General features: G+C 49.1%; 1 protein-coding gene across 3 annotated transcripts in view; it reads left to right on the forward strand.

The window, feature by feature from the left end:
• KIRREL3 (kirre like nephrin family adhesion molecule 3) overlaps positions 1–25,664 on the forward strand; it is a 403,514-nt gene that overhangs the window by 237,626 nt on the left and 140,224 nt on the right. For 2 of the 3 annotated variants that reach the window (XM_054647558.2, XM_077189823.1), the window contains exon 2: positions 23,085–23,162. The exons of the other annotated variant lie outside the window; for it this stretch is intronic. In XM_054647558.2, the coding sequence (XP_054503533.1) occupies positions 23,085–23,162 (78 nt within the window). The remainder of the gene's footprint in view (positions 1–23,084; positions 23,163–25,664) is intronic. 3 annotated transcript variants of the gene reach the window in all.

Genomic DNA, 25,664 nt, shown 5'->3' on the forward strand with positions numbered 1-25,664 from the left:
CTAATTGTGGGATTTCAGTTGGGTTTGGCTTTTATTTTGCTTCTGGAGTAGCTGCTCTGTTTTTCCTGAGCTCCCAGTAGGATTTGCTGAGGAGTTTGCCATCCACAGCACCTGGATTTGATGTGCCCATAGCTGCAGAGAGGTGGGATTGGGATGCCCCCAGCCTCAGAGTATCCCAGAGTTTGCTGTGATCATCTTTGTAACCTCTCCAAAGCTCTTGCTGAGTGGTGCTGCAGCTGCTTGGGTCACAGGGAGTTTTTGCAAGGTTTTTGTAGGTTCAGGAGTGCACAGCTGAGAGCAGGCAATGGATGCTGCTTCCCATATTCCTGCACTTCAGCTGCTGTGCAGCATCTCCCACACATGGGGTGATGGGACAGCCTGGGGGCTTTTCCCTCAGAGCAGTGGGAGCTGGCAGGGGCTGTTTAACACCCCTTTTCTGACTGTTTAACACCCCTTTTCTGACTGTTTAACACCCTATTGTATTTGCAGGGATCCCCATGGCAGGCAGGAATGATGAATCTGACTCCATGCTCTCAGAAGGCTAATTTATTATTTTATGATACTATATTATATTCAAGAATACTAAACTAAACTATACTAAAGAATACAGAAATGATACTTACTGAATGCTGAAAAGATAATAATGAAAACTCCTGACTCTTTCCAGAGTCCTGACACAGCTTGGCCCTGATTGGCCAAAGAGTGAAAACAACTCCCAGCAGAATCCAATGAAACAATCACCTGTGGGTAAACAATCTCCAACCACATTCCACATGAGCACAACACAGGAGAAGCAAATGAGATAAGAATTGTTTTCCTTTTCTCTGAGGCTTCTCAGCTTCCCAGGAGAGAAATCCTGGGCAAAGGGATTTTTCAGATGATGTGAATGTCACAACACTCCTTTTCTGACTGTTTAACATCCCCTTTCTGACTGTTTAACATCCCTCTTTCCCCCTCTTGGCACAGAACTTGTATCCAAATCTTCATTTTCCCTGGACTAGGACATTCACAACTTGTGTGCAGTAATTACACTCTCCATCGCTTTCCCATCAAGAAATAAATGGAAGAAAAGCACATCCCAAGGTAGCAGCTCTGACCTTCATTTCAGAAGGTTAGTCACAGCCAGCTGGGCTATAATCCAGCCCTAAATTTACTCAAGACCTTGCTGTTCCCTCAGGCTGGTCATGTGCTGAGACGGGGGTGGGAGCTGGTGGGAGAAGCACAAGTGCTCTGGGAGGTGTTTTCTGTCAGGAGGGGCTGGGGGTGCATTTTTGGGGTCCCTCTCTGCAGCAGGCAGTTCCTGATGTGTGCTTCACTCTGTTGGTGGCTTTGAGAGCAGGAAGGTGTTGAGGTCCCCCTGAGGTCAGACATTCAAAGTTCATTGATGCCATTCTCTTCCATGGCCTGGCAGGGCTGTGACACTGCCTGTGTCTCCCTGAAATGTCACCTTTGCCTCCTGGTAATGGATAAACTTCTTTCCAAAGACTTCCCCTAAGGTGTGGTGCCTGATGGAACTTTAAAAGAACATGGGCTTCCTTCACTCCATCTTATGTAGCTCCAAGTGAAGAAACCCTCCCACCAGGGTTGGCAGGACTGGGGTAAGCCTTGGGAAAGGTCAGCAGCTCTGTCCATTCCCTCCAGCACATTCTCACCAGTCTCAGCAGCCTTCTGCTGGCTGCAGACATGGGAATATTCCAGCCCATGGAATGCCAGGGAATGTGGTCACCAGTTTATTCCCCAGACCATTTAAAGCTTGCTGAGGGAATATCTGTTTTAAGGCCTTCTGGATGTCCCTGTGTTGCATCTGATAGTCCAGGGAAAACCTTCCCTGCTCTGCTCTGATGCTGTGATGAGGGAGGTCCAGCATTTCTCCATGCTCCTTAGGGAACCTACCAGCCCTCCTTTACAAAGGAACTCTGTCTCCTCCTTCCAAAGTTGTTCCTGTGTTGTTTTACCCAAGAAGGGGATTTTGGGGTCTGTGTGGGCTGTCCTCTGTGCCTCCTTCCTTTGGCTGTGGAAGGGAGGGAGATGTTTCTGCCATTCTCTGAGAGGATGATTACAGAATGTTGAGGTGAAAGACACTGTCTTGATCTGCTGTAAATCCAGCTGCATTCCTGCACCTCAGCTGCCCTAACACAATGTGCAGGGCAAGAACTGGATCCTGGCATCTTTATTATCCCTCTAGACTTGCTCTGCACCACTTGCTGTCTTTGAAAGAGGAGGGGTGGAAATAGATGGCCATGAGAATTGTGTTCAGCTATTTCATGAAAGTCATAATCATTTCTAATCTCAACGTGCAGGGACTGCATCACAGGGCCCAATCTGTCACCAAGATTGTCCTGCATTGCATTCAGCCAGAAGTAAAAACCCATCCAGAGACAGAAATACAGGAAACAAGAGTGCCTGGGGCTGGGCAACTTTGTGATGGTAGGAGAGCCCAGGTGCTGAGCACTGCTGGGTTACCCAGACCAGTCCCACAGATCAGAGATGCATCCCTGGGATGGGAATGGAAGAAGGAGCAACTGGTCTGTGAGTAGTGACTTGCTCCACGTGGAGATGGAGATGTTCCTTCTGTCCTCGCTGCAGGCAGGGCTGACAGTGCAATTCCCTGTGGGATGCCCACAGCATTGGAGAACCCCAGCATGGTTTGGGTTGGAAGGGAACTTAGAGACCATCCCATTCCACCTCCTGCCAGGGGCAGGGACCCCTTCCACCAGACCAGGTCGCTCCAAGCCCTGTCCAACCTGGCCTTGGACACTTCCAGGGATGAGGAGAAGTTTCCTCAAACAGCAAGAGAGTCCCAAACAAGGGAATTTCATCTGGGCAGATGGCAGAGGGTGACCAGAACTCTGCTCATGTCCTCCTGTCAAGGAGCCCTGGGGATCCATCCCTCAGTGTTCAGGGCTGTGGGGTCAGTGGGTATTCCACTTGTGCCATGGAGTCTCAGTGTGTCTGTCAGGCTTTAATGCAGATTGTTTAATGCAGATTGCCCCTTTTCCCACACCAGGAGGGCTGAGTGCCCTTGGTGATGGGATCTGCCTGCCCAAAGAGCCTTCAGGCCCTGGTGTGAGTGCCCTCATGTGCTGCAGGACTCTCCTCTGGGAAGTCCCTGAGCTGGCAAAAGGGAAGGACACTATTAGGGAAGTTGGAATCCCTCCAGCATCTGTGATCCTCTCATGTTTGTTCCCTGTGTGTTTGCCAAAAGCACCCTTATTTATTTCATCAGCTAAATGCTGCAAACCAGATGCCTGAGTTCCATCAAGGCATTTAATGATGATGATCATTGCTTCCCTGATGCAGTGTCTCCTAGCGAGGACGATGCCACAGCAGTGCACAGCTGTTGACCAATGGGGGCCTGTCTGTTTTCTCCAGTGTTTTATGGCACTTATCTTTTTTTTTTTTTTTCTTTTTTTTTCTGCTAGGCCTCCTTTTTTTCCCTCTTTTCTTTTTTTTTTTTTCATTTTTTCTGCTGAGTTGCAAGAAGTTCTGAGGTGGAACGTGGCAGCTGTTTAATGGTGCAGGAAGGAGCCTGGCGAGGCAGATGAGCTCAGGGAGTGAGGAAAGCCTCCCTCCCCTCTGTAGTGCTGCAGAAAGTCTCCTGTGTGACACAAACATGGTCCCACATCCTCCCAGAAGCAAAAACAAAGGTTGTGGCTGCTCTTTCCTGGCACTGGCAGGGGTCTCTGTACAAATCACAAACAGGATGGGATTGCTGTGGAACGTGCCCTGAGCTGTTTTATTTTCCAGCATCAGTCTCATTACATCATTATGACAATGGGAAGATGCCAGCAGCTCACATCCCAGGCAGCAGACAAAGAATTTAATGTTACAACTTACTTTATAAGTTTTTTGACCAATCACACAAAGCAAAAGTACATTGACAGTAGTTCTAACTAATCACTATAAGCACACTACCTTTGGTTAAAACAATGCTTGCTTATTTCAAATACAATCCCTGCTTGTGAGCCTTAAAATACAATGCACAGAGCTCCATTATTAAGCTTCAACCTTCCTAATATCTTGCTAGATAAACTTTTCTGTAGCTTAGAGAATTATTCTAGACAAGCGTTAATACACAGACCATTGTTCTATTTGTCCTTACTTTTCTACAGTTTAAATAATTTTTCTGCTGACCAATCTCATGGCAGCTGCTTAGCTCCAATCACAGTTCTGCTGTCTCTGAAGCCTGCCTTTTGCAGCTTTCCCAAAACCCTCTAATTTTGTGGATTCCCACAATTCCCCCTCTCTGTTCACCTAAAAAGAAATCCTCAGAATCGTGTCATTTGTTACTTGTGTTTCGTAGCTAAGCTGGGAGTAAATAACACAGATGAGTAAATAATAACAGACTGGGCTGCACGAGGAGGCTTTGGCACAGCCAGAAGGGAAGATTGATCCTAAGGGGTTTGTTTCTGGTGCAGAGCCGTGTTTTTCCTTGGCTGGATGCACCAAGATGAGCTTGAGAGGACACGAGGCAGGGCACAGATGTTGGGAAAGGCACACAGGGATAACTTGGCACAGGAAAGCTGCTCAGAGCCTGCATTTCCCAGCGGTGTGCTCGACTGTTCTGCTGAGCTGCTCTGCTGATCAGGATTGAGAACGGGCTGGGGACAGGTCAGGTTGCTTCATTTCATCTGGTGGCTCCACTGGGAAGGTGGGAACAGGATCATGTCCTCACATCCCAAGGTGTTCCACGATGGACGGGCTGCAGCTGCTGTGGAGACAGGCAGAGGCACTTCCAAAAGGTGAAATCAGCCCACAAGGCACTTCCAAAAGGTGATAGCAGCCAACAAGGCACTTCTCAAAAGGTGGTATCAGCCCACAAAACACTCCCCAAAATGTGATATCAGCCCACAAGGCAGTCTCCAAAAGGTGATATCAACTCTCAAGGAACTTCCCAAAGGGTGATATCAGCCCACAAGGCACTTCCAAAAGGTGATATCAGCCAACAAGGCACTTCCAAAAGGTGATAGCAGCCAACAAGGCACTTCTCAAAAGGTGGTATCAGCCCACAAAACACTCCCCAAAAGGTGATATCAGCCCACAAGGCAGTCTCCAAAAGGTGGTATCAACTCTCAAGGAACTTCCCAAAGGATGATATCAGCCTACAAGGCACTTCTCAAAAGGTGATATCAGCCCACAAAACACTCCCCAAAAGGTGATAGCAGCCAACAAGGAACTTCTCAAAGGTGATATCAGCCCACAAAACACTCCCCAAAGGGAGATATCAGTCCTCAAGGCACTTCCCAAAAGGTGATATCAGCCCTCAAGGCAGTCCCCAAAGGGAGATATCAGCCAACAAGGCACTTCCTAAAGGGCAATACTAGCCTACAAGGAGGAAGTTTTGACAGTAACAGTGCTGAGACCCTGGCACAGGGTGCCCAGAGCAGCTGTGGCTGCCCCTGGATCCCTGGCAGTGCCCAAGGCCAGGCTGGACAGGGCTTGGAGCAGCCTGGGACAGTGGAAGGTGGCCCTGCCATGGCAGGGGTGGCACTGGTGGCACTTCCAGGCTGCTGCCATCCTACAGGAACCACACATGGCTGTTCAACCCAGCTGTGGTGCCACTTCCTGCTGGGACGTGCTGTGAAACTTCTGGAGGTGTCTTAAGATCTCTTAAGAGACAATTAAGAATTTCAGTGTTGCTTTGATATTTGTTGAACAAAACACTGACACAACACACCAGGCTATTCAGGTTTGTTTTAACTTGCAGTTTAGGTTTCCAAAAAAAAAAAAAAGAGAGAGTATGAAATGAATTAGCAAATTATTTTGATTGCTTTGTTCATTTTTCCAGTGAGAAAGTTATCCACCTGGAAAATACTGACTGGCTGCAGGCAGGAGCAGAATTTATTACCTGAGATAAATGGATCTGGGATAAAAGTCCTCTTTATTTTTTCATTTTAGCTGCAAAGGATGATATGCTTCTGTTCTGCTCTTTGTGCCCGAGATCAAATAAGAAGGAACTTTGCATAGGTATGCCAATGCCTTTCAAGGGGAAGTTTCTCCCCCCACCCCAGCCTTCCTTTTCCCCCTGGAAGCAGCACCTTGGACTCGAGATGAGAGCAGTGTTTGACGTCCTTTTCACAGTGATGCCAGCATGACTCTGAATCCCAGAACTGGCACTCATTCTGCGTTCCATCCCGTGTGCACAGGCTCTGATCTCTCTACCTTGGCCTTGTTTTATTCCCTTTTTTCTTCCTTTCTTTCCCCATTTCTTTGGAACAGAAGGCTTTGTGAGAGAAGCCTCGCTTCATTTCCGCGCAGGTCCCGAGGGGCGGCTGGCAGATCTCACGTGCAGGGTGTCAGCTGCATTAAATGAACATGCTCAGATCACTGTAAATCCCTATTTACACATAATAAACACGAGGATATAAAACACAGAGGAAATAATACATTATTGATTACAGCAGTGGCATGTAATGTCCTTTGAAAGGCGGGTGGTGCTTGCCCATCCATCAGCGCTCCGAATGAGGATCCTCCTGTGTCACAGACACATTTCATGAAAAATCCTTTCCTTAGGATTGTTCCTCCTGAGAAGCTGAGAGGCCTCAGGAACAAGATGTAACCAATGGTTATCTGCTGCTGTGGAATGCAACAGGTGCATCTGGGATTGGTCTCATGTGGTTGTTTCTAATTAATGGCCAATCCCAGTCAGCTGGCTTAGATTCTCTGTCCGAGACACAAGCCTTTGTTATTCTTTCCATTCCTTTTCTATTCTTAGCTAGCCTTATGATGAAATCCTTTTTTTCTATTCTTTTAGTATAGTTTTAATATAATATATATCATAAAATAATAAATCAAGCCTTCTGAAACATGGAGTCAGATCCTCATCTCTTCCCTCATCCTAAGACCCCTGTGAACACCATCACCCTCCTGCTCCTTGGGGATTCAGGGCAGGTCAGCTCTGTGTGCCTGGCTGCCCTGGCTCCCTGGGAGAGGTGATGGGCAGGAGTGGGGAAAGGTGGCTCACAGCTGTTTGCAGATAGAACAGCAAAGGGCAGCATCAGCATACAAGGAGGAAGTTTTGAGTGACAATGCTGACACCCTGGCACAGGGTGCCCAGAGCAGCTGTGGGTGCCCCTGGATCCCTGGCAGTGCCCAAGGCCAGGCTGGGCAGGAATCCAGGAGATATTCCTGCCCATAGCACGGGGTGGCACTGAATGGGCTTTAAGTTTTCTTCCAACCCGAACTATGCTATGATATTTCCCTGGCCTTCAGCATGTTGGAATTTTCCTTTAAGTGAGAAGGTGCTTGAAAAAATTTACCTACAGGTGCAGCCAGAGCATTCAAATCTCATTGTCCTTCCCTCTCAGAGCAGACAATATCTCCCATAAGAAGTGGGTTATGTGCAGGATGCCCTGGTCATGTCTATATGTGAGCAAAATGAAAGCTTGGTACAACACCTGGGGGGTGCAGAGCCTTTTTTTTGGGATTGGGAAGGATGGCTCACAAGCCCTGACACCATTTCTATGGCTATCAGTTGGATGCACTCCAATACAAAAAGTGTGGTAGTTTTTTCTCTGTGTGTATGACTTTTTGTTAGGTTTTGTGTTTGTTTTTTTTTTAAATGATGATGTGCTCACCACCTGAGGTGCCCTATCAGCATCACTGCCCTGGCACTCGTGTTACAGTGATGAAGAGCAATATTTTGATGGTTGCTGAAATTGTAGGTGATGATTCCTTCCTTCTCAACAGCAAGCACCATTCCTCATCTCCCATGCGATTCATGAAATTCATTCCCTTGTTTTATCTCTGGCTGAGGTTGCAGGCGAGTGAGGTCGGTGAGGCTTGACAGGCATTTGGAATAGGTTTTGTTGGGTTTAAATGAGTTGAGAGTTCAAAGCCAGGCAGGTAATGGAGCGGTTCTGCTCCCCTTGTTCACTTTGAGAGGATTGCAGACCCTGCTGCTCCTCACAGAGCTGCTTCAGAGGCACCTGCTCCAGCCAGGAGAATCCTGAGGTGCAGCTGGGTTAGAGGGAGTGCAGGACAAGGGAGAATGGCTTCAAACTGATGGGGGCAGGGTTAGGGGGGATATTAGTGATGCCTCAGGTTTAGATTTTCTATTTTTCAGATTCTGTGCTGCTTTAGTGTGTGGGTCTGGGCTTCACATCAGGGGATGGTGAGCTCTGTGTACAGAGCAGGGAGACAAAACAATTCCTGTTCCAGCTGGGCACCAAGGACAAATGATCCAAATCTCAGCCCCAAGAGCACAAACACCGTGGGGTGGAGAGAGAAAAACAAGCAAGGTGGGACTGCATGGGCTAAAGGTGTAATTGTACAATTACAGAGCAGAATTTACAAAAGTGTGAGACCTCATGACTGGTTGTTCATTTTGTGACCATTTTGGTTCATCTTGGGTGCAGCCCTGGCTGGGCTCTTGTGCTGCCCAAGGTGCATCCATTGAGACCTTTTAATAAATCCCTGCTTTATTCTTTAACTCCATCCAGTCTCTGTTCTAGGGCACCCTTCACAAGGCATCACTGGGAAGAAATCCTTCCCTGGGAGGGTGGGCAGGCCCTGGCACAGGGTGCCCAGAGCAGCTGTGGCTGCCCCTGGATCCCTGAAGTGCCCAAGGCCAGGCTGGAAGTGACTTGGAGCACCCTGGGACAGTGGAAGGTGTCTCTGAGGATGGAATGAGATGATCTTTAAGGTCCCTCTAAACCCATCCTTTTCATGGTTCTAACAGAACACCTATGAAACGTGGATCACTTGACTCTGCACATGGAGAAAGCTCCCTGCCCCACGAGCTGCCCCAGCCTTGGATCTGAGCTGTTTACTCACTCGTGGGAGCTCTGCAGTGAAAACATATTAAAGTTCTCTTTTCCTGAAGCTTTTTTCCTCCAGGTATTTAATCTTAGTTTACAGATGAAATGTGCAGTGGAGAAAAAGATGCTAATCACACAGTTGCTGCACTCTGCTCCAGTCACTGAAAAATTTATTACCATCTGTCCTGGACTGGACAGGGCTGGAGCATCACCCTGCTAACAGCTTTGGAGCAGCAGCAGAGAGACCCAACATCACAGCAGGGCACAGCCCCTGCCCCTGGGGCCACCAGAGACCTCACAGGGGCTTGTTCAGGAGAGCTGCACTTCCTTATCTGCTCTTGGCTCAGCTCAGAGGCAAAGTCCAGGCTGGGCTGGAAGCTTCCAGCACTTGGCTGTGAGCGTCACCAGCATCTTCCTGGTGTTTTATGGTTAGAGGAGATTTTTATCAACCATTTGTCAACACTCTCAGGCACCTGGTGGGATTCTTGGGGTGTCCTGTGCAGAGCCAGATCAACTGAATCCTTGTGTGGGTCCCTTCCAACTCAGGATATTCTATGATTTAACTACTCAGCTCTTCCCACTTTTTTTAGCCAGCTGTTGAGGTATCATTATTGCAATCTTCCAGATACATCATTATGTACATCCCTGATAGGTCCCTTCCCTGGCTGTAACAGGGCACGTGGCTTTACATTATCAAGTTCTGACAGGCTTTTATAAACCTGGAGCAGAAGGTGAGGTCAGAAATCCGACCAGAAGTGGGATTTCTCTGCCTCCCAAAGAAAGGTGTTTGGCTGTGCAGCTTTCTGAGCATCTTGTAATATCAAACTGTCTTGGAAGTAAAGTGGTTTGATTTTTGGCCTGTCTCTGGCCTCAATGGATTATTGGACTTACAGTTCAGAAAGACTCAAACTGCAGCTCCTGTGATGCATCTTAAATGTACCATTTTCACTTGGCTTTTTGCAAGACCAATGTTTCATCCTGGCAGATCCTCCTGTAACTGTATTTGCCCTCCAGCACCAGCAAGCCCAGCAGAATCTTGGAGCACACAACCATTCCATAAAGTCCCTCTCCTGTGGCTGTGTTTGCTTATGTCTCTCTCTCTTTTTTTTTTAACTTGGACTATTTTCATAAAACCTCACACCTTGGAGAACCCAAAATTGCTGAGCAAGGAAATAATCATCAGTGGTGCAAGGAGTGCTCGTGTCTCTCCTGCAGCAATTAGCAAACAACGCAGGCTTGGCTCTCTTTCCAATTAAACCCTGGCAAGCTGGAATGCACGATGTGCTAATGAAATGGGGAGTTTTGGAGCTCCTCTGCTGGCTGTTTGGAGGATATGGGAGCTTTAGGCTGTCTGCCTGAAACTAAGCCATTGAAAGTAATGGGCTGGACAATCTCATGCCATTACTTTTAATGGGATTGAGAGAGTGCATGGGGAGCAGCACTGGGGGAAGCAGGGGAGTTGTTTCCACAGATGATCCAAGTTATGGCCAATGCTGGGAAAATGCCCCCCTGGCAGCAGGAGTTGTGTGCAGTGACAGGGCTTGGCAGGGAGGGAGCAGGGAAGGTGATAAAGGCAAGAGGGCCACGAGTCAGCCCTGACTGGGGGCTGATTTTGGTCAGGGCACAAGGTCCTTTTGGTCCTTTGGTCACAAGGAGGGGAACTGCTGGGAAGGGGAGATCCCTGCTGCTGGGTGAGGGAAATTCCCACTCCTGAATGTAGGAGATCCCATTGTTGGATGGGAGAGATCCCATTGCTGGATATGGGAGCTCCCATTGGTGAGTGAGGGAGATCTTGCTGCTGGGTGGGGGAGATCCCATTGCTGGATATGGGAGATGCCATTGCTGGGTGAGGGAGATCCCATTGTTGGATGTAGGAGATTCCATTGCTGGATATGGGAGATCCCATTGTTGGATGTAGGAGATTCCGCTGCTGGATGGGTGAGATCCCATTGCTGGGTGAGGGAGATCCCATTGCTGGATGTGGGAGATCCCATTGCTGGATATGGGAGATGCCATTGTTGGATGTAGGAGATCCCATTGCTGGATATGGGAGATGCCATTGGTGGGTGAGGGAGATCCCATTGCTGGATATAGGAGATCCCATTGCTGGATGTAGGAGATCCCATTGCTGGATATGGGAGATCCCATTGCTGGATGTAGGAGATCCCGCTGCTGGATGGGTGAGATCCCATTGCTGGGTGAGGGAGATCCCATTGCTGGATATAGGAGATCCCATTGCTGGATATGGGAGATCCCATTGCTGGATGTAGGAGATCCCGCTGCTGGATATGGGAGATCCCATTGCTGGATGTAGGAGATCCCTGCTGCTGGGTGGGAGATCCCTTTGCTGGATGTAGGAGATCCCATTGCTGGATATGGGAGATCCCATTGCTGGATGTAGGAGATCCCTGCTGCTGGGTGGGAGATCCCTTTGCTGGATGTAGGAGATCCCATTGCTGGATATGGGAGATCCCATTGCTGGATGTGGGAGATCCCTGCTGCTGGGGGGGAGATCCCTGTTTTGTGCCTGCTTTGGTCCCTCCCTCATACCCATCTTCCCTGCTTTACCTTCCTGCCCCTTACCTGTGCTAATTGCACGTGCAGAGGTGGAAGGAGGGTTTAGTGTGGTGTGATTTCAATGATTTCAGCTGAGGCAGCTGAGCATGGCTAGCAAAGGGTTTGCATGGAGATCCAGCTAGTGGGACCAAGTGCAGAAACTGTGAGTTTTCAGGTCAATTAGGAAACTGAAAATGCTCGAAAAGGGGAGAGGGATGATCATGATACACAAATATCACAGAAGATTTAGGCTGAATGCTGCAGCCTGAAGCTGTTGTGGATGCTCAGTGTCTCTGATGTCCTCTCTGGAGCTGGGCAGGCTGAGCAGTGCCAGGGCAGGGTGAGCTGAAGCACCCCAGCCTGAGGGCACTGCTGTGGATGCCTTCGTGGCCTGGGGGATGCATTTGTTCCTTGGACATGGAAGGAGCAGGGTCTGGACAGGGCAGCAATCAGCCTCCCACAGCCTGAGATTTGCCCACTCACTTTCCTTTCTCCTCCTGCTGAGCGTGGCCAAAGCCTTCCCTGCCAGCGCCTTGAACCTCAATACCTCAATCAAAGCCGAAAGGGACGGGAGTGTGGTGATGAGATAATCCCTTAATTCTTATGGCTTTCTCCTCTCCCTGTAATTGGTGCCTTGTTCCTTGCTGGAGGGTTGGTGCCTGTTCTCACGCTGCCCCTTCCATTTAGCACCACAGCTCCTCCAGAAAGGAACAGAGGGGGAGGAGCAGGGACTGCAGCAAATGCACCTCCAAGTGGGATTCACCTGGAATTGTTTCTTCCTTGACCAGTTTACTCATCTGTGATGGTTTGGTGACACCACCACAAGGTTCCCCAAGCTGTTTAGGAACCTCAGCTCCCATTCAAATTCCTGGGAAGTGATTCAAGTTTGGATATCTGAGGAGGAAATGGGGATTAACCTGTGCCGTGGGCCTGCCCTAAGTTACACATTCACGTCACTGATCTCTTTCATCTTGGAGAGGAGACAGCACAGCAAGGACTGGTCACAGCAGGTCCCCTGCCCCTTCCCACCTCACAGGCAGGAAGGCAGCTAATAGAGATGGCTGAGACTTGCCAAGGAGAGGAAAAATGAAATAGAAACTGAAGATCAGAAATATTTTTAAAACGCCTCAGATGTGGAAGAATTGCAGCCGTGCTGTGAGGTAACCAGCAAATAGAATTTAATTATACAAAACACAGGAGTAATGGAGCTTGTGAGGCTGGAGTGTGATTTCCCAGTAATAGGAGGACAGCAGGGATCCCTGCTTGGGCTGTGTGTGTGCTCACAGAGAGCAGGATGGTGCTGCAGTGCTTTCCCTGCCTCCAGAGGGGAGGGATGGCCACAGCTCCTCCAGCTTGGACCAGCTGGGCTCTTCTTGGGGTGGGCAGCACATGCAGCCTTTGGAGCAGCTGGGCAATGGGAGTCTCTGCATCAGGGGCAGCAGGATCTGGGGCACATGGGCTTGAAGGCAGTGGCTGAGGTCAGGCAGAGGAAAGCTGTGATCCCAGCACGTCTCCAAGGGCAGAAGTGGTTTGGGCTTCCCAGTGCTGCTGTCCATCTTCCAGACTTGTACAAGGATGGCTTAGGCAGAAACACATCCAAGGTGGGAGGTGTGAGAAGCCATTGTTGATCCAGAGCACGGCTGTAGATGTGACCTTTACGGTTCTGTGGGTTTATTTTTATTATTTTTCTCTCCAGCTTATCCACAATCTGTCAGAGCAGCGTGGGGACTTCCAGGGTTTATTGCAAAGTGTTTCCATTGCCATGTTCTCCTCCCAGTTGAGCTTGTTTTATTGTGTTGGATATTCACCTTAGGGGGTTGGTTTGTTTGGTTGGTTGGTTTTTGTTTGATTGGTGTTTGTTTTTTGTTTGTTTGTTTGTTTGTTTGTTTGTTTTTCACAAGGTGCTCTGGATGGGGAGTGAGTCAGGGACACTCCTGTTGTTGTGTGGAGCTCTAGACCTGCATGTAAATGTGGCTCTCTGAGTGACAAACAATGTTATTTATTATCATCCACCATGAGATGTTCCCACCAGGCCCCAGTGCTGTGGCTGATGCTGCTTGGCTTGGGGTGGGACACACAAAGGGTCCTTCAGCAGGAGCAAGGAGCAGTGGTGGGGCATTCAGTGAAAGGGGAAGCCCCAGTGAAATCAGGCCTTCAGAGAAAACACTGCACTCTAAAGGAATCAAAATATGTGGATTTTGTGTCTTTCTCCTTGTCAGTTTTGTTCTAAGCTGGTTTTAGACCATCTCAGTCTCACAATCCCTGCTGTTGAAAGCCCTCACAGTTTGCAGGAGCACATCCTGATCACATCACTGGAGATGGAGCAGGAAGGCTCAACACAGCTTTAGACCAGATCAATCCAAACACCCCTTCCCCTGCAGCCCCCCCAGTTCACACAGACCCCTTGTGCTGCACAGCCTGGAGCTTCACCAGTCCCTGGGCCATGGCCCCATTAGGGCATTTGCTTTGCCTGGGGAGATTTTTTTCAGTGCTGCAGAAAGGTGGGATGGGTTTCATACACGGAGGGTGGGGTCACTTTTCTGGTGTCTGGAGTTGAATGTGCAGTCCCTGGGTTTGGTGGGGTGGGAGAAGGTGGGTGGAGGAACCTATCTGCCACTGCAGCCTTTGCCAGGCAGGTCCCCAAGTCCCTGCAATCGCAGGGCTGAGCTGCCAATAGAGCATGGGGGGAAGTGACAGCCAGGCCAGGGCCACTCCAGCCCTTGGCTGGAGCAGAGGAATCCCTGGAGGAGGTGGAGCAGCCAGACAGGGTGAGGGACACTGCCTGTTCCCCTCTCCTGCCCTGGCCATGGAGGAGCTGCATGGAGCACATGGATCCGTGTGGGCTGGTGGGAGCAGCCACTGCCCCTGCAGTGAGGCCAAGACAGATGTGCCCAACACCTGCCCTGTCCCTGGCTGTCCTGTCCTGTCCCTGGCTGTCCTGCCCTGTCCCTGATTGTCCTGCAATGCCCCTGTCTGTCCTGCCCTGTCCCTGGCTGCCCTGCCATGCCCCTGGCTGTCCTGCCATGCCCCTGGCTGTCCTGCTCTGTCCCTGGCCGTCCTGCCCTGTCCCTGGCTGCCCTGCCATGCCCCTGGCTGTCCTGCTCTGTCCCTGGCTGTCCTGCTCTGTCCCTGGCTGTCCTGCCCTGTCCTGCCCTGTCCCTCTGTCCCTGGCTGTCCTGCTCTGTCCCTGGCTGTCCTGCCCTGTCCCTGGATGTCCTGCCATGCCCCTGGCTGTCCTGCTCTGTCCCTGGATGTCCTGCTCTGTCCCTGGCTGTCCTGCCACCTCCCCAGAATCAGCAGATCCTGTCAGTTCAGATCTCCTCCTGGTGGGACAGCATGGATGGTGACGTGTGCTGGTTTCAGGGGCTGACCTGGGCAAACACTAGGAGAGACTGGGGAATGCCTGGCCAGGTGCTTGCCTGTTGCTTTAATTTCCCTGGAAGGCTTGTCCCAGCCCTTCCTGAGCAGCTCCCTGCACTGGAACAGAGCATTTGAAGGGCTGGCTGGAGCTGCAGGTACAAGGGCTGGAGTGCAGCAGGTTCATCCCCCTTGGAGTGCAGGTCAGAGGCACCAGCAGCAGAGGAGTTGGTTTAACAGCTCAGGAACCTCTCAAGGAGGATCTGAGCTCCAGGGCTGCAGCCAGGCCAGGAGCACCAGAGGGGCTGAGCCAGAGCAGCTCTTGAGAAATACTCCAAAACTTGGGTGAACTGGGGGAAAATGCTGGAGCTACCCCTGCATCCTGTGAGATTGTGGAAGGAAACACCAACCCCACAAGAGTGGAGCCTTCAGGAGTGGGGTAAGGAGGGAGCAGGTGCACCCCAAACTCCCATGGGAGTGCTAGTTGAATTTGGGATCATGGGCAGCCCCACCAGCCTTCTCCAATGCCTGGCTGTGGGGTTTTTTTGCCATGATTCTCTGACTGTGTAGGGTACCTGAATTTGGGATCATGGGCAGCCCCACCAGCCTTCTCCAATGCCTGGCTGTGGGGTTTTTTTGCCATGATTCTCTGACTGTGTAGGGTACCTGACCCAGCTCTCAGCAGAGCAAACAGGACTGGGTTTGATACTCAGTAGTGAAAAAAACAGATTGTTTCTTGGTTTTCTTTCAAATAAAACCCTGTGTAGAAGTTATAACTTTTATCGTAGGAAATACAGCAAAAATATTTTTTTCCTGCACATGAGGTGTAGTTAAACTGTGGGAGTTGCTGCCCCAAGGCCTTAACAAAGCATTTTGGACAATTTGACCAGGGTAAACACATGCCTGTGCACACAAAGCTGTGAAAGCTGTTTGTGTGGGAAGGTTCAAGTACCAACAGCCACCTTACTCTGGGGTGAATTATTTTTCCTACTGCAGCTCCATCAGATTTCTTAACTTCAGGAAAAGGAAAAAAAAATAATCCAAAGAATAACTGGATTTGAGGTTTGTGAAGATTTTTCTTCACTTGTCAGATGCTCCCCAAATTGGACATGTTTGTGAGAGGTTCAGAAAAAGTGCATCAGCCATGAAGGGCTGGGGAGGAGAGTGGGGAATACAGACAGATTCAGTTCTGAACTTTAGGGACCAAAGGTTCTGTGTTGCCACTAGAGAAAAAAGCCTCTTCAAAACACTCCAGTGCTGAGTTACAACTTGGAGGTGCCTCTTTTCCCTTCATTAGCCAGGGAACACAGGGATATCATTCTCTTTGCTCAGCAGCACAAATCCCTCTTCTTTCTTTCCCCTCCTGCCAGTTGTGTTTCCTGCTAAGAACAACTTTTAATTGTCTGGTACCAGGGCAGAGCTTGTTCCTGGGAAGAGCTGCCTCCTGGGTGTTTCTCTGCTCTTCCTCTTGAAGTTTCCAGTGCTGCTGCCTTTCAAGGCACCTGGAAAGCTGAATTCCAATATTCAAGGCATGTGTACCTGTCCAAAGTTGTTTGTCCCAAAAAATGCCCTCCTGGGTTATGGAGACCCAGGTTTTCTACTGGGTTGAAAGAGGCATGGCAAAAATCAGCACATCCAAGCTTTCCTGTCTTTTTCCATTATGGTTTTTAACCCAAAAGAAATGTTTGAGAGAAGTTTTAAGGATCCTCCAGACCTTCGCTCTTCAAATTCCCAGTAGGGACAACAGCCCTGGCACTGGTTTGTGCTGTTGCTGTCCCCAAATGCAGGTAGGTGCCCCTCCAGTGGTGTTTAAGGCAAATTTAGGTCTTAACAGAGGTTCTACACAGACCTACCTAGAGGTTCTTACAGACCTACCAAGAGGTTCTACACAGGGCTTCAGTTTTGGGGAATTTTCTCTCACCGTGCAAAGTTGAGCTGTCCTCTCCAAGGTCTTCACCTTTACAGCAATAGGAGAGGAGACTGGAATGATAAATTCTTCATCCAGACCTGGCTCCTGAATGGGGGCAGTTTCCCACAAGCCCTGTGGATGTCCTTCTCTCTTTCCAGGTCTGTGGGTTGTGGGAGAATAGCCAGTTGTGTTTTCCATCTCGGAGCAATGAGCTGGCAAACATCTCTGCTCCATCTGTTTTCTTTCATTGATGGATTCTTTAAAGTCAGATTGTGGTCCCACAGGGACACACTCAACTAATCCTCTGCTTTTAAGATTTTATTTGTGCAATAAATGGATGACAAGGTGGTTTGCGAGTACATAATACAATAAATGGGTTTATAAATGCAACTTTTTTGCAGAGCACTGTAGAATAAAATACAATACCACTCCAGCATTTAACACTGATCTCTGCTTCATTCATATTTCAAATAGTAATGTGCCCATTTTCTCATCTGGGAAGACTCTTAGGTTTTTTAATACATTTTTATAAATTAACCAGGCACAGATTTAATAACAACATGAATTTGCATGGCTTTTTTCATCTCTGAAGATCTTGGATTGCTCTGCAGACTTAACAGTGTAATATAGGAATTCTGTGCCAAAGGATCTGTTTGCTCTCTGCCAAATGGCAGCAGGAGTTTGGATGGCTCAGGAATGCTCATGGATGCAAATGACATCGAAGGGGGAAGCTTGAACCCAGCACTGATGGCAGGAGAACTTGGAGGAAAGGTGCTCCATGGCTGCCCAGGGCAGGGTCCTCTGAAGGAGAGGTTACAGGGATGTTTGGGATGGTTCAGAGCCTGCAAATCAAAATGATGAAAAACAAAGAAAATGCTCTATGATAAAGCCCTGATCTTGGCCTTATCAACGAGTGATAAGGATGGTCTGGGTACTCAATCCCTCTGGGGACAGAGTGCCCGAATACCCAGTCAGCTCGCAGCCGCCGCAGGCCACGCTAAGCAAGCTTGGTGATTGCCAGCTCTTTAGTGATTATCAGCTCTCTTAAGATTTCAGCTCTTTGCTTGCTCACTGGGGCACCTTTGGCTGAGGCAGAAGCAGACGCGAGAGCAGAGAAGGAGAGGTCCTGGTGTTCCACAGCGATGGTTTATTGGGGAGTCTGTGAAGGGTTCCAGCGACAGCTCTTCTTCTGTCGAATGGGCTAAAACAGCCCCTTTTTATAGGGCATAGGGGGATCCAAACTTGTCCAATAGTAAGGGTCAGGGAGAATGACCTATGAGGTTATAGAGATAAGGCTATGGGGCGGAGGGTCAGAGACAGGAGCTTATTTTGCTGTCTCATCATGACTCAGCAGCTCCTACTGTTAAGTCTCAATCCTCCGTGGCGCTCTCGCCAGCTCCATGGGGTCTGCTACAATGCTCCATCACCTATTTCTTCAAACTTTTGGGATGCAGCATCTCCAGACACAGTGAAGCCAAGAGCATGGAAATCCTTGGGAAATCAGGATTTTCTGTCCATATTGCTTCTTTACCAAGGCACCCATGTACAGCAGGCAACTGTATCCACCACGACAGGAAACTCCTGAGTGGGAGGATGAGGATTCTCCACCAAAATCTCTTAGATTTGGTCAGGTAGGATCTTCTCCTTGCTGACCAACTTAGGAATGTGTCAATCTTCTTTCCTTGGAGAATTTCATGCTCTCTGAAGAGCTCCCAGCTGAATTCTTTACTTCTGGGATCTCCAGGTGAGATAAGGCTTTTCCAGCCCTCTGCCTTGCCCAGTTTCCATATTTTGATGTCACTGACAGTAGGATATCTACCATGGAGGTTGCCCATTCCCCATCCCAAAAAGCAGAGTTAAACTCATGGATATAACATGCAATCAGAAAAAATATTTACAGGTAGAAAATTGCCATCGCTGTAGAAGGAAAACATGACAAAATGGAAACGTGATATTTATGTTAATACAAAGTTTTAAAAATTTAATTTTAGAGACCAGCTGTTTCTGCTTCTCTTATAAGAGTTTAATTGGTATATAATAGCATAGTTAATTAAATACAAATCAATAGTTTAAACCAGCTAATTGATATTTAATATGTATGGGAAAATATAACTTAGTTGTAATATCATTAGCTCAATATTAAATAAGCAATGGAATTGCAATTATGCCTTTACAACGATTATAAAGTTTATCGTTCTTTAATAAACTTGCAATTAGACAGGGTGAGCTGAAAAATTATTAAACAGGTATTATTGGGCTATTAAATGTTTATTATCATTCCTGGTGGGATACAGCTACACAATAGTACATATTATGATTATGTTAATAAACCCTTATTACAGCTTTGCAGCTTTAGCCTTTAGTGCACCGGTGATCTGATATTTCCTTCCCTTCCTGAGTGGTGAGGGAAGGAATTGCCCAGAAATTGAGAAAAGAAATGCCATACAATGAAAGAACCAAGGAAAAAGCAGAAGTAATGTGTACTTTGGGCCAGCACTGAGAGATCTTTCTTCCTAAGCATCTTTCCCCTCTATTTCCCAGGTTGAGGATCCATTTCTCCAAGACTTCAAGGTCTTGTTTCTTTTAATTGGCTTTTGCTTCATTGTCACTGGCAATTTGTGGTTTGAAGTTGCTCCTGCTTTGCCCAGTGAGTGGCTCTTCTGCCAGTTTGGGGGTGAATTAATGCAGGTGCTTCTGAGAGGGTCAAAACCATGGTTCTGCTGGGTGTTTTGCAACCAGAATACCTTAGCTCCCACTTCATCACAGTCCGTGGGATGATCAACTTCAGCTGTAACTACTTTTGCCATGCTGAGAAATTCAATTACCATCACAAGGATATGGATGGGATTGATTTGGGGGAGATGAGGACACACAAGGGTTAAAACATTCTGGTTTTGGTGTGTCTCAGCAGCCCCCCTAAAGCCAAGACATTTAAAATGTTGCATATCTGCTTAACTCTTTTAGCTTTAGGTAGCCACTAAAAGCCAAAATGGTGAGACATCCTTAGGCAGCAGAATCATCTTGAAGTATTTTACCTTTTAAAGGAACTCTCAAGTATTTAAAGATGCCTTTAGCTACAAAGATTTTTGCATGTTCTCACAAATTTATGGTATGAATTATTATAATGCAGTGCTTTTGTACGGCTCCTTTCATCATGGGATATCAAAGTGGTTTATAAGTGTTAATTATAGCACCCCTTGGGGAGGAAGACGGGAGCCAGGCACCCACAGCAGCCGTCTGAGCCAGGCTCCAGAGAGGCAAGAACCCACATTTCACTGGGATCCAGCTCAGCCTGAGCCTCCCTCCCCTCCCTGAGGGCTCAGCTGGGCTGGGACCTGTGGGGCAGCACAGCCACTGCCTGGGGCAGAGCCCCTGCTCACAACCCCCTTTTTGGGAGCTTTCTGCTCACTGCAAGGGGAAGGTGAGAGCTGGACACCTGAGTGGTGGGGTTGTCCCAGGACACTGCAGCTCCTGCTGCCCCCAGCACTGCCCTGGCCTGGGGTGCTCTGGGGCCACTATCATCATCATCATCAGGAGCTGGAGCTGCTGGGGTGAGTCCAGAGAGGCCATGGAGCTGCTCCAGGGCTGGAGCCCCTCTGCTCTGGAGCCAGGCTGGGAGAGCTGGAGAGGAAAATGCTCTGAGGAGAGCTCAGAGCCCCTGCCAGGGCCTGAAGGGGCTCCAGGAGAGCTGGAGAGGGACTGGGGACAAGGCATGGAGGGACAGGACACAGGGAATGGCTCCCAGTGCCAGAGGGCAGGGATGGATGGGATATTGGGAATTGGGAATTGTTCCCTGGGAGGGTGGGCAGGCCCTGGCACAGGGTGCCCAGAGCAGCTGGGGCTGCCCCTGGATCCCTGGCAGTGCCCAAGGCCAGGCTGGATGGGGCTGGGAGCAGCTGGGACAGGGGAAGGTGTCCCTTCCATGGCAGGGTCTTTAAGGCCCCTTCCCACCCAAACCATTCCATGATCTTGGTGATGTCTGTGCTCATGGTGTGTGGCAGGCCCCCTCAGCCCAGGTCTGTGTCCAGGAAAACCCATCCAGCATCCACTCACAGGCCCTGTGTGCACGTCTGAGCAAGCAGAGCTGGCTTGCTCAGCTGCACTGTGGGCTCTGCTGCCTTGTCTGACACTAATCTAATTGTGTTGTTTTAATTACTTTGATACCTTGGTGCTCGTTGGAGGCTCAATAGCAATCGATGTGGTTTTGTTTTCCTATCAATAAAGACATGAAGGCTCTCACCTGCTGTGCTGGCTCTGTGCTGGTGGCCCCGGGGGCTCAGGCAGGCACACGGAGTGTGTGTCCTCACAGGATCCTGATGGAACCTCCCCCAAGGGCAGCAAGGTCTTATCGATCCTCCTTATCAGCCAGAGCTGAGGGAGGCAGCCTGAGCTGGCTGGCCCTGCAGTCAGAGGCATCCAACACCTGCAGGCTGACACCTCTCTGGGTGTGTTTGTGGTTGTGCACTTGGTGCAGACCGTGGTGGAGCACGTTATCTCTGTCCTGGAGAGCAGGAGAACTGGCTTCCACCATCAGACCTGGACAATGGCTGCTCATTACTCCTTCCTGTTAATTCAAGAAACCACTGAGAGTTCTGGTGGTTGAGTCATCTGCCCTGATCTTTAGACATCTTCACCTGAGTTAGTCACCAGCTTTTATGTCCAATGAAGGAGTTACAAGCACCCCCAAAGACACTGTCCAAGGTGGAGTCACATTCTTGAGACGCCTGTTTCTCTCCAGGGCATTCCCTCCAGGACAAGGAGGATTTAGGGGAGCAATTAAATTTCATCTTACTCTGATTATTTCAAGAGACTTGCCTTTGTCTGATCATCAGCCTCAGTGGATTGGCATGTGTGATTTGGTTTGGTTAGATGCTGATTCCTCCCTGGTGGGAGCCTTAGGACCAGGGGCCTCCTGCAAGGTGGAACCCTCTATAAAGCTGGAGAAAGTGCTTTAACTGGGTTTGTGTGTGGCATCAAAAGAAGTCTGGTTTTTCCTAGGTTTAGGCTCAAATTCTGCCTCATACTATACACAAGAGGAGGATGTAACCACTCTGCTGGGATGCCGTGGCAGCAAGCCCTGCTAGGGAGGGATTCTCTGTGTCTGGGTCTGTCACCATGATATTTTCTGAAAATTCCCTTTGCCAGGATTTTTCTCCTGAGAAGCTGAGAAGCCTCAGAGGAAAAGAAAAACAATAATTATCTACCGCTATGGAATGCAACAGGTGCATCTTTGATTGGTCCATATTGGTTGTTTCTAATTAATGGCCAATCACAGTCAGCTGGCTCAGACTCTCTGAGAGTCACGAGCTTTTGTTATCATTCCACTTCCTTTCTTTGCTAGCCTTCTGATGAAATCCTTTCTTCTATTCTTTTAGTATAGTTTGAATATATCATTTTCTTTTAATATAATATATACCATAAAATAATAAATCAGCCTTCTGAAACATGGAGTCAAGATTCTTATCTCTTCCCTTGTCCTGGGACCCCTGAAAACACCACCCCATGGGTCTGGGGATCTTCCCTCATCACATCACATCACATCACATCACAACACATCACATCACAACACATCACATCACATCACACATCCCTCTTCCTCTGGACACGATCCAGATCAATTCAGCCCCAAATTTGCCTCATGGCACTGAAAGCCAAGCTTGCCAGGCAGGTCCTGCTCTGCTCTCCAGGCTCTGGTCCCGCTGTCTTCCCCTCCTGCAAGCGAGAGAGCGACACAACTCCACAGAGGGGGCTCTGCACAGTCCACAGCCACATTAAGTAAACATCAAAGGGGCTTTGATCAGCAGGGCTCTGCAGAGCACAGAAGCCCCCGAGGAGCTCTGCAGGTCCGCAGGCAGCGTTGGGGACATGGTACCTTAATTTTCTGCACTGTGACACAGGAGAATTTGTTTGAAGAACGAGAGCTCTCTGCCTCTCTGAGATGCGCACGGGGAGAGCGCCTGTGCTCGCAGCCTACTTCTGGAAAAACCCACGCTCAGATCTCTCTGTTTGTTACCAAGAGTCAAAAAGCCCCATTAACAAATCAAGGCATCAAAGGCCTGTGCCTCCTCAGACTCTGGCACTCTCCTGCTCACAGGGCCACTTGCTTGCTTCTAAAGAGCAAGATTCCTCAGGCCAGAATTCTCTTCCCTACTGAGGCCCATTTCCCGTTTCCCTTTGCTGCCCACTAAGGGAGAAAGGGATGAAAGAGTCCTGTTGTTGCAACACGCTGCTGTGGAAGAAGATGCAGCTCATTGCCTCACTTGGAATAGAGGAGAGCTTAAGGACAGGCAAGGGAGAGGATGCTGACCCTCCTGTCTTTAGATACAGTCTTGGGGCCCAGCCAAGCTCAGCTCTGTGAGGCTGACCAAAGATTTCAGTTAGGTGCCCACCTTCCTGGTGCTTTTCCTGAAGGGTTTCTCCAGCAGGATTTGCTCCCTGCAGCAGCCCCAGGAGCCTGCTCCTGTCCCCAGCCCAGTCTAACCCCACGCTCTCTTCTCTTGCAGAACTGGGGCTCCCAGGAAGAGGATGCTGCCTAGTACTGGGGTTCATGTACAAGGAGAAGTACCGCAGGATGACTGAAGGTGAGCAGTTCTCTCACCTTCTCTTCTTCTTCTTCCTCTTTAGCAATCTCATTGTGAGGGGCTTCACCTCTGAGAGTGTGCTGGGTTCTTGTTCCCACCCAGGAGAAAATCCTGCTTCACCTTTGATCTCTGGGAACATCTTAGAGGGCATGTGGGGAGCCCCCTGTGTGAAGCTGCAAGAGAAGAGCAGGAGCTTTGTAGTTCCATCCAAAACCCACTGTCTTTTCCTACAGAAAGGATTTGTCCCACAGGAAGCTCTTGCAGCAATTGCTGCATCTACTCTTCTTGTTCTAGTAGGGTGGCAGTGGTCACCATGCCACTTCCAGAATCCAGTTTCCAGTGCCTCTGAACCTCTCAGAGTCACCATTACATTGCTCTTCAAACCTCTGCTAAAATCTCCCTATTTTATATTCCAGTCATTCCCCAAGTACTTTATGAGCATTGATTAATCCATAGAAATATCATAAATAATTATGAAGCATAATAACTAAACAAAAACTATTTATGTTCAGAAGAACTGCCATCCTTGCTTCTGGTAGCTTCTTTTCCTGGAGCCAGCCCTGGTGCAGCTCCCTCTGATTAATGTTGGATGAGAGAAGGAAGCCCAGAGCCCTGCGAGATGGGAGGGTCTCCAGGATGTGTCACAGGGAGTTTGGCTTCTGTGAGGTCACTCTAGGAACTGGAAACTTGACCCAAGCATGGATTTAACCCTTTTTAGGGATTCTGATTGAAAATAATTCGGACAAAGGGTGTGATCTCTTGCCCTGCTGCACTTCCTTTTCTGGAAACGTCCAAGGTCAGGCTGAATGGGGCGCTGAGTAGCCTGGTCTAGGGGAAGGTGTCCCTGCTCACTGCTTGGGTTGGGTGAACCTGAAAGGTCCCTTCTAAAGCAAACTATTGCATGATTCTTTTTCCCTGCATGGGATGGAGTTTAGCCAGCAGTTAGCTGTGGGGGTGTCTGCTCCTGCAGGAAGCCTTTTTCCATGAGAGTAAAAGGTGAGTTTGTTTCCATGAAGTAAAACTCTCATAGAGGCAAGTTTATGGTTCAAATATCAGTTAGAAGATCAAAGGTTCCTTCACGTTCCCAGGAGCCCTGATAGTGAGCTGATAACATGAGGAAAGTACTTCACAAGGCTTCACCTCATGCTTGTTAATTACCACACGCTCTTTAAACATTGATTAGAGGCTGTTTTTAATGGGAAGGGGCTGCCCCATGGGACACTAGTGCTGTGAGAAGGTGCAGCCTCCCTCTCAATACCTTCCTGTCCCTCCAGCCTCTTGGACAGGCTGTCTGTGGCTGTGCCCAGACCCTGGGATGCTCACAGAGTGTTGGAGAGCTGGCAGGACCCTGGGCATCCTGCCAATCCTTTGGGATTGCTCTGTCCCCTGATGGATTCAGAGCCTGCGTCAGCCAAAGTGAGCCCCCTTTTCAGGCTGAGCGTGGCTTTGTGTGGAGAGAACAAAGAAACATGAAAGGCCAAAAGTAAAGCTTTTGTGAGGGAAAGGGAACAAAGTGTTCTGCCTGACATGCAGCCAGTTTCTGGCCCCTGCAGGCTGCAGGGCCATTATGTTTAAAGGTACAATCTGCCAAAAAACAAAAGTCAGGGGGATTTCCATGGCTACACCATGGACCACCTAGGACTTGTGTTTTCATTAGAAGCAGTTACAGATGACAATTGCAGACATCCCGCTTCCCAGGGTTTTGGTGGATTGCAGTACAGATCCACACTGTACGGTGTGTGAGCTGGGGTGGGGTCAGTGTCTGGTCATCTACAGGAATTTCCTGCCCAAGGTGCCTGAGCCAGACTCTTTGGGCCAGTTCCCTTGCCAGGGTGAGGAGAGAGAGCAGGTCCCCCTTCATATTTGTGCCAAGTGAGAGCTTTTTCTCCCTTTAAAAAAAGGCTGAAGAGCAGCTCTATTAATAATTACAAGGGAGCTGAGGAAACTGAAAGCACAGGAAGGCAGTGGGGCAGTGGGATAATATGAGGTGTGGGTTCTCCATCCCAGAGGAAACGGGTAATTGCAGGGACCATTAGAACATTCCTGTCATTTACTGGAGACACCTACAATGGCTTGGAGGGAGATAGGTAAAAGAGGAGTTAGAAGCCTTGACAGTGTGGAAGAATAATTTTCTGACAGGAAATAATTTCTTAGGTTGGATTTCAGGAACAGGTTCTGCCCCCAGACGGTGCTGGCACTGCCCAGGCTCCCCAGGGAATGGGCACAGCCCACAGAGCTCCAGGAGAGTTTGGACAGCGCTGCCAGGGATGGACAGGGTGGGGTTGTTGGGGGTTCTGGGCAGGGACAGGGGTAGGACTGGATGGTCCTGGTGGGTCCCTCCAGCTCAGGAGATTCTGTGAACATGGTGGTTTTGGCTGTCCTCACAGAGAAGATCCAGTCTGGATGCTCATAGATCAGTTGGGCAACTTCTCCCAGTGTGATAAAATAGATCTGGGTTAGAGGTGCCCAGCAAGGGCCTTTGGTGGCATTGTGCTCTTTGTT

This window comes from Agelaius phoeniceus, chromosome 23 (genome assembly GCF_051311805.1).
Source record: "Agelaius phoeniceus isolate bAgePho1 chromosome 23, bAgePho1.hap1, whole genome shotgun sequence".
Lineage (NCBI taxonomy): Eukaryota > Metazoa > Chordata > Aves > Passeriformes > Icteridae > Agelaius > Agelaius phoeniceus.